At 43.8% G+C, this 9,143-nt stretch overlaps 1 protein-coding gene across 1 annotated transcript in view; it reads left to right on the forward strand.

Annotated features, from left to right (window-relative positions):
• Positions 1 to 9,143, forward strand: part of LOC121873162 — a 433,416-nt gene that overhangs the window by 86,817 nt on the left and 337,456 nt on the right. Inside the window, exon 2 of the mRNA XM_042376488.1 lies at positions 1,463 to 1,581. Coding sequence (XP_042232422.1) covers positions 1,463 to 1,581 — 119 coding nt within the window. The remainder of the gene's footprint in view (positions 1 to 1,462; positions 1,582 to 9,143) is intronic.

Consider the following 9,143-nt stretch of genomic DNA (forward strand, 5'->3'; position numbering starts at 1 on the left):
TGTATGGGCCAGCCTCCCAGGACAAGAGAGACATCTTGCGGGATGCCACAAAACTCACGCGCTCCCTGTACCAGCTGCGAAAATGCCAAAAGCTTTAAAACTATCCTCAGACATTCTTGGGTACATCCAGGGTGCCATCCGCGAATAATAGATGTTCGCGAAATAAAAATCTGCGAATTATCCGGGCGTACTGTATAGTTAACGACAGCAGTAACATAGGCTTAGACTTACTAATTTCCGATACCACATTATTCTCTTTATTATGTATTAATAGTTTGCTTAATAAATACTGTACTGGGTTATAGCAGGAGATGGATTTACCTTGCCCCTTTCCCATCCCTGTTGCCACCTTCCACTACTACCTCCTTCACATATCCCCCCCCCACTCACATATCCCCCCCTCATCCCCCCTGCACCCCCCCCTCCACATATCCCCCTCCACATATCCCCCTCCATATCCCCCTCATCCCCCCCCCTCACATATCCCCCCCTCATATCCCCCCCCTCCTATCCCCCCTCACATATCCCCCTCCACATATCCCCCCCCCTTATCCCCCTCCCATATCCCCCTCATATCCCCCCTCTATCCCCCCCTCCCCTGCTCCCCCTCACATCCCCCCTATCCCCCCTATCCCCCCTCCCATCCCCTCACATATCCCCCCCCCTCACATATCCCCCTCCTCCCCCCCTCACATCCCCCCCACATCCCCCCACACATCCCCCCACATCCCCCCACATCCCCCCACACATCCCCCTGTCCCCCATCCCCACATCCCCCCCTCATATCCCCTCACCTCCCTCACACATCCCCCTCCTATCCCACTCCATATCCCTGACATATCCCCTCACATCCCCCTCATATCCCCCTCCATCCCCCCCTCACATCCCCCCACATCCCCACATCCCCCACACATCCCCCTCCCCTTTCATATCCCCCATCCTCCACATCCCCTCCCACATCCCCCCTCACACCTCCCCCCCCTCCATGTCCCCCCCTCATCCCCCCCATATCCCCTCCCCACATCCCCCCTCCCATCCCCCCTCACATCCCCTCCCTCTCCCCCACACATCCCCCCCCACATATCCCCCCACACTTTGTACTTGTACTCTCAGAGTTCACAACTCTTGGAGGTTAGGATTGACAATGCTGACTGTAGCAAGTGGAAGTGTGTGAGGGTGTACAGTATCTCTCGTGTGAAGCAGAGATTATATGTAGTTAAGTGGTGTATTTTTGCACTTACTGGCCCTACCCCCCATTTAACACTGAAACACTGTAGTACAAGTATGATTTGATACTGTACAATTTTTGTCTGTTCATATCTCATACTACAACACAACTGTACTGTATTTTGTTGACATTTCGTCCTTCAATCCTTCTATTTGATTTTAAACTGAAATTAAATATGAATGTGTGTACTGTACTATCTTATCAATTTTGTAAAAAATATTTATCTTTCAACAGGAGGATTTGCCTTGGTCTTCTTGGTTAAAGGTAGTGGAGGTGTTCGATATGCTCTGAAGCGCTTATATGTCAACAATGAGCATGACTTGGAGGTGGCCCGCAATGAGATCAATATTGCTGTAAGTATTAAATTACCTCGTGTAGTATTTTATTGTTTTATTATTGACAGTAAACTCTCCCAATACCAGACTAGGTCCTGCAAGTCCTGTCTTGTTATTTAGAGGGTTCCCTCAATAGAGAGGGTTTCCTTTTATTCCCCATGCACTGTATACGTAAAATAATAAAATGCAGGACATGTACTGTACATTACTAATTTCTCAAATCAATCCCGACTATCAAACTGTACATCATATACTGTATGGTACACTTGAGTACAGTACAGTATCAGGAATCCCAAATGCTTGGTCAAGGAGATTCCACATCAAGTTTTTGGAAGCATTCCACTTTTTCTTTGGTACTTCTTGTTTCTTTTAGCACAACTACAGTTTGTCCCAATTAACCGGAACAATTGGTGCAGAGCAATTCCGGGGATGAGAGATTTCCGGCTAACCGTACGACTTTCTCAAACCCGGAAAAATCCCCCATCCCTGGAAATATTTCCGGTTACTGGAAAAAAATTTCCGAGTATCTAAACTATGCATCTTGCACAGATAAACACTAGCCCACATCCTCATAATGTTTCTGTGTGCTGGGGAGTTTTCCAAGAGTCTAAATTAAAAATCTATATGATATGGTAGTGAATGAAGCTGTGTGTTATAGCAAGGACTGGCATTTTCCACTCCCTTGGAGCTGTGGAGGATTAGTGGATCTCATGTAACTGACCTGACCTGACACAATGTCAGGTGGAGGTAGGGTGGGGTATTAGTGGTCTCATATTACTGACCTTCTGATACAATGTCAGGTCACCCACTGTCGGGTGGGGGATTAGTAGGTCTCAGGACCCGAAGATGTCTTGAATAAACATGAAAGCTAAAATACAGTATTTTTTATACTTACACTTATCACATTGTATCCCTTCAATATTACGATACATAAGATTTTAAAATGTGGAGTGACCTTTCTGAAAGCTGTGGGTGATTAGAGAGTTGGAGTGGAAAGGAGTGAAAACATGCACCAGTGTTGCCAAGCTCCTCAACAGCTGATCTTTTAATTCACCTCCATGTAGTTAACCACGCATAAATTTGTCATACAATATGGGGGTGTTTGGGTGTGATGTTGTGGTATTAATTAATAAATAAACAATATTGTATCGTCAATGACAGTCATTTGAAGAGTAACAGCATACTACAATTGTCACTACTATTCATCAAACTACTGTACTGTCATTAACAATACAATATTGTTTATTTACTATTCATTAACTAATACCCCAACACCACATCTTACACACACACACAACATCTAGTTTACAGTTTTTTGTCCGAGACACTGAGTTGGGCAGAGGCAGGGAAAAAATATGAAGTTGTTCGCAGTCACATTTCCCGCCTCTGCTGACGGTCGTGTAATATTTCAATGTGATTCTGATCTTTTAAAATGTTGTTTTTGCATAATGTAGTATTACTGATACGTAATTTGTCTTAGTATGCCTTGTGGGTAAAAATTTGTATAGTATATACAGTGAACCCTCGCTTTACGCGGTTAATTTAACCCACGACGGCCCGCGTAAAGTGAGAAACGCGTAAAGTGAACAACAAAACATATGGGATTAATTGAAATAGAGACCGGGCCAACCCCCAAACTCCACTTTTTCAGACACAATACCTACGTTGTAGTAAAAATAACTTATTAATTTTATGATGGTATGCACACTCAATTAATAATTAAGAGAAATATCAATAATATTAGGTTTTTTAACACTTACATTAGTAGAAAAGATGGCTGGGCACACGGGGATGGGGGGTTGGTTCTGAGGCAGAGGGCAGATTATTGGCCCTCACCTGTATCACTTGTATCAATTGTATCAATTGTATCACTATCCACCACAGAGGCTTGCAGGGCCTCTTTGTCAAACCCCTCAAAGTCCATATAAGTCCATATCTTCACCATCATTATCACTATCACTGACTTGGGCCAGCTGTGGTGGGTGGCGGGTGAAGAACTCGGTAATGTTTTGATGACTGGGCGACCTTGTGCGCACCCTGCTCGCGCCGCTTACACAACATGGCGGATGGCAGGAGGTTTGGATCCAAAAATGGCGCGGCTCGCCAGCTGCTCTCCGCGTAAAGGGGTACACACACCACGGAATGTGAGCATTCCGGTTTCGGCAGGGTACCGCATAAACGTGGAAACGCGTAATGTGGGACCGCATAAAGTGAGGGTTGACTGTACTGTATTAAATGCATCTTCTGAAAGTGTGAATTTGCTACCAGAGTTTAACAGTTAATTTATGTATACAGTTGTACCCCACTTAACGCGGTCAATTGAACCCAGAGGGTCCCGCGTTAAGTGAATAACAGAACATATGGGATTAATTCCAATAGAACCCAGCCCGACCCCCAAACTCCACTTTTTGACGACAAATAACTATGTTGTAGTAAAAATTCTATCTTAACTTTATGGTGGCATGAAAAACAAGTAATATAGAAGAGGTTAGGTTAGGAAAGATATAGGTTAACATAGGAAAAATAAAGAATAGGTTAAAAAACGAAAATTTTTGAGGAACACTCACGGTAGTAGAAGAGATGGGTCGGCATACGGGGATGGAGGCTGGTTCCGAGGCAGAGGGCAGATTACTGCCCCTCAGGTGAATCACCATTACTAGGTGAATCACCATTACTAGGTGAATCAATATCACTGTCACTTACAGTTGTCATGGCTTCCCTGACAAATCCCTCAAAATCAACTTCACTATCACTATCACTGGCTTGGACTGGCTGTGGTGGGTTGCGGGCGAAGAACTCGGTTATGCTTTGCTGACGGCTGGCTTTGATGTTGTCATGATACACCGTGATGTACGGCTCCATAGCCTGCACCAGTCGGGTATGGAAGACGTCATGGCGTTCATCGTCAGTGTCGCGGGAAACGATGGACTTAATTTTTTCTGTTAACTCTATGAGACACTTAATATCACTATGACTTAAACTAGGTTCTTCGGAGAATGACGCACCTTCTTCCTCCTCTTCACTGGCGGGTTCTTCTTCCAACATCTCGTCGGCAGTCACTTCAGGATCTCTGATCACCTCCATGATGTCTTCGTTGGTGGTCTCGGAGAAGCCTTCAGCTGTAATACTGAGCGCAGCTTCTCTGGCAAGGTCCACTGCTACTGCAACAGTCTGAACCTGACCAGTCACAGGTTCACTCCTCCTCTCACCTGGTATGCCATGCAACACATGTCTCCATGCGTGACGAATCGTAGCAATAGTCAGCAGATCCCATGCCTCCACCAAGAAGTCTACAGCTTGTTTGACGTTAAACTTCTTCCAAAATTGTTTGACGAGAAGTTCTTGAGTCGCCGCCTCTTGTTCCTTGTCCTCGTCGCTTTTACTCTCGCTGTCGGTGTCACCCAGCTTAAGCAACTCATCCTTGGTGTTGGTAGAGTCGTTCAGGAGCTTGAATTTCTTTGCCGAGTATGCAGCTTTAACATTGCAGATTAACTCCTGGTCCATGGGCTGGATTAATGACGTAGTGTTGGGAGGAAGGAAGACCACTTTTACGTTGGGGTGACGATCCATAAGTAGGGGCGAGTGTCCAGGTGCGTTGTCAAGGAGCAACAAAATATTGAAAGGAACATTCTGTTGCTCGCAGAATTTCTGCACGTCAGGAACAAAACAGTTGTCAAACCAGAAGAGGACATCCACGCCTTACGTGCGGTTAGCCAGTGGACATTAAGCTTGTTCATGTCCATATTCTTGTAGGCGTGCGGCTTGCGGGCTTTGTGAATCACCGATAACTTTGGTTTACAGGTACCGGAGGCATTGGTGGTAAACAGGACGGTGATGTGTTCCTTCTGCATCTTCCGGCCCCTTACCTTGCTCGCAGACTGGACAACGAAGGTCTTGGAAGGTAACTTTTTCCAGAAAAGACCAGATTCGTCCATGTTAAACACCTGGTCGTCACTGTACTGTCCTTCCTCCATAATCTCACGTAAAAACGGAGGAAAATCTCTAGCCGCCGCACAGTCAGCACTCGCTTCCTCACCAACAATGCTGATGTTGGTGACCTTGTTCCTCCTCTTAAACCTATGCAGCCAACCATGGGAAGCATTGAAGGGTTTGGGCTCTGCAATTCCCAGTTTACGTGTCACTGCTGCGTATAGCTCACGTGCGTACTCCTGCACTGAGCGCGTGTCCACCGCCATGTTGCGTCGCGCCTGACGCACCAAATAACTCGCCAGCAAAGTTTCCACTTTTGCCAGCACCCTGTTCTGGCTTAATACCTGATAGATAAACACCTGCAGACTTGTGATCTTCATGTGCTCCTTTATCTTGGCTGCATCCTTCTTTGTGTACAGATCGTGGATTCGTTGGCGCGCTCCCCGCTCTTTAGTAGCCTTGAGATCCAACTTGAAGTCTTCCTTTTCTCCAAATCTTGAACAATTTGGTACTTCAGCTCGTAGCTGGGTCCAGGTAAGGAAAAGGTTTCTCTCTGGGGTGGTGGTCGGCGGGAAGCCATTTTGCAGGAACAATGGATGCGCGTTAACCGGCGTGGCCTTGAGAATGAAACTGCGCGTGATCAAAGCGTCGTCTCTCCTCCCTCCTCCCTCCTCCTCCTCTCCTCCCTCCTCCTCCCTCCCTCCCTCCCTCCCTCCCCGGGGTAGTCACGTCATAATACTTTAAGCCAATTACAGCTAGCAGCAGAGGGGGGTAGGGCTGCATGGCCAATCACAGTCCGAGACGTCATATGACGTCAGTGATAACGCAATAAAGACACACACTGCGCAACCTTACCGCGCCGCTTACCCAAGCGGAGGGAGGAGGAGGGAGAGGCAGGCAGGCAGGCGGGCGGGTGGGTGGCGCGTGGGCAAAATCTAAAAATAGCATCCGAGCCGGACACTCACCGCGTATATGTGGAAAAAACCCGCGTTAAGTGAAAGTTCAGCTTTGGCAAGGCACCGCGTATATGCGAAAACGCGTTAAGTGAAAGCGCGTTAAGCGGGGTAAAACTGTAATACTTCTGATAAACTTCCTACGTGCTTATGTTTGAAATAATGAATGTATGTATCTTTATATAAATTATCTAAATATCTTTCTCGTTGGAAACGGTCATCCCAACGATTATGAATAAACTCATTTAAAAATACATCATTACTTCAGGACAAAGTCGGACAGGTTTGCAACAGCCAATCAGCTGTAAACTTTGAGGGGAGGTGGGGGGGGGGCGGCATCTTTTCTCAGCTTGGAAAAGAAGTGCTATAGTTACATCGCCCATTCTTATTAGCTCCTCTTATGATTGCGATGGTGGTGGTGTCTAGATTAGTGGATGTCATGTGTTTGACCTGACCTCATGTTTTGTAAGGTCATCCTGTGTACATAAGCCTCTCTCAGTCCTTGTAATTCAGTTGCCTCTGAAGATGTCTTGAATAAAGACAAAAGCTAAGGTGCTCCATTGTTACCCTTTATTTTGTGTGATTTTATCTTGATGTTATAGCACATTATTTAATATTTTATATTAGCAATGATAAAACATACACCATAAGTGGCTGATCATACGAGAATATATAATACAGTATAATAAATGTTGGAGGGTGTGTGTTGGAGGTGTGTGTATCGCTGTATTGGCATTAATAGCTAGGGCCTTTTCTTGAAATGAATAAAATACATTAATGAAAATAAATGGAAATTAGAAATTAATAGATTTATAAACTGCAAGAAGTTGGATGGTCCATCATTATTTTATTTGTATTACAGTATTTTATAAATACTGTATACGTACGTACTGTATATTAAAAAAAAATCCCTGAAAATCTCTTGATTTTATACCGTATTACTCATTAATGAGTCATCCATCATGCCTCAAGTTGACTTGTGTTCCATGAACTATACAGTAGAATGTCCATTTAAAGCGATTCAATTTAAGATTAATGATTTAAAGCAACACCCACAATTAAGGACAAGGTTTTAATTTAAAGCGAATCTTTACTATTTTGCACGAGTCAATCTGATGCATCATATTTTAAAATTCGCGCCTAATGTTTGTCTGGGTACGCTACACTGTCCTAAGGGCAAAACTGTATTGTACATGTACTCAAAATAATGTACTAAATGATTACTAAAATTTTTGTCAAGTGCAAACTATAGCATGATTACATTCAAATTAATCTTATAAGAATTCCAGCAATGTAAATTATATTCTCCCCGGTGACTTCTGTGACATTTTATAAAGAAAAAACAAAAACTTATTCTAAAGGACATAAATAAACAAATAAATACTTCACTAGACCTTTGGTGCCAACTGTCAAACATGTCACTGTCACCTCCCCCCCCGCCAGGGTTTGGTGATTATACAGTAGGCTTTAAGTTTTTATCTTATATAATGTCACAGACTAAAGTTAGGAGAATATAATTTTCATGGCTGGAATCCTTGCAAGACAGCAAATAATTTGAATATAAACGTCATATATTTTGCACAAAAGATAAAAAATTTAGCCATTTGTAATTAGAAAAAAAAATTGTATGTCTAATGTGAACCATAACATGTTTATATTCCAGCAATGTTAATTTTATTCTCCCAGGTCAGTTCAGTGACATTTTATAAGAGAAAAACTTGTCACTCTTAAGGACAGATTAATAAATAAGCACTAGACCTTGGCATCAACTGTCAAACATATCACCTCACCTCCCTCCTTCCCCCCATCTTCCCAGCCAGTAAACAGACCATTTTACGTCCTATAATTTTAGCCGTGTTGATTTATGAGTGTTTGTTTTAACATAATACTACAAAAAAACAATGTTTTGTTTATTCTAGGAGATGGGCTGAGGTGCATCTGGGTAGACTCTCAGTCTTTTTAATATTTTGTGTTTCTCTCAAGTACCAAACTAAATTATTCCATTGAAACAACACTTTGATTTAGTGCGAATTCAGTTTAAAGCGACCTCTTTTGGAACGTATCTTGCATCTTGCGTTATATCATGTTCTACTGTACTCGTGGGGGGGGGGGTGCAGTCAGTATCTCCTACCATATGGACAGGACTGATTCACATCAGCTTCCAGTTGGTGAAGTAGTGAGGGTGAGTGAGGTTTAGTAGAGTTGTGTGTGGGTGGTCAATCACCCCCTTCCTCACTCAAGCGTGGCTAATTATGATAGAGAAATGAATTTGATACCATAATGATCCTTAATAAATTCTCTACCAAACGTTTCCAATAAGACTAATAATTCTAGAAATTAACGTAGTACATCTCCTTCCCATCTGGATTTATCAACATCCTCCCACCAACAGTACAGTGCAAAGATTGACGATCAACCCACAAGTGATAAACAAATGTGACAACCTCAACTCAAAAGAAAGAAACCACTGTTAAGAGTGACATTCGTGCTTAGCGGTCAATGTTGACCTGACACACCCAGGGTCTGCCGTACACTCACCAACACTGGATGTGAAAGACTCTAAACTACATCTGGAGGAAATGAGGACTCCCTACTCCACCCAGGTGAAAAGTTATGAATTCCTAGCTACATCACATGAGGAAAAAGAACCATCTCCAACACCCTGTGTGAGCTGGAGGACCTACCCGGACCATGTGG

This window comes from Homarus americanus, unplaced genomic scaffold (assembly GCF_018991925.1).
Source record: "Homarus americanus isolate GMGI-L3 unplaced genomic scaffold, GMGI_Hamer_2.0 scaffold32929, whole genome shotgun sequence".
In the NCBI taxonomy this organism is placed as follows: Eukaryota; Metazoa; Arthropoda; class Malacostraca; order Decapoda; family Nephropidae; genus Homarus; species Homarus americanus.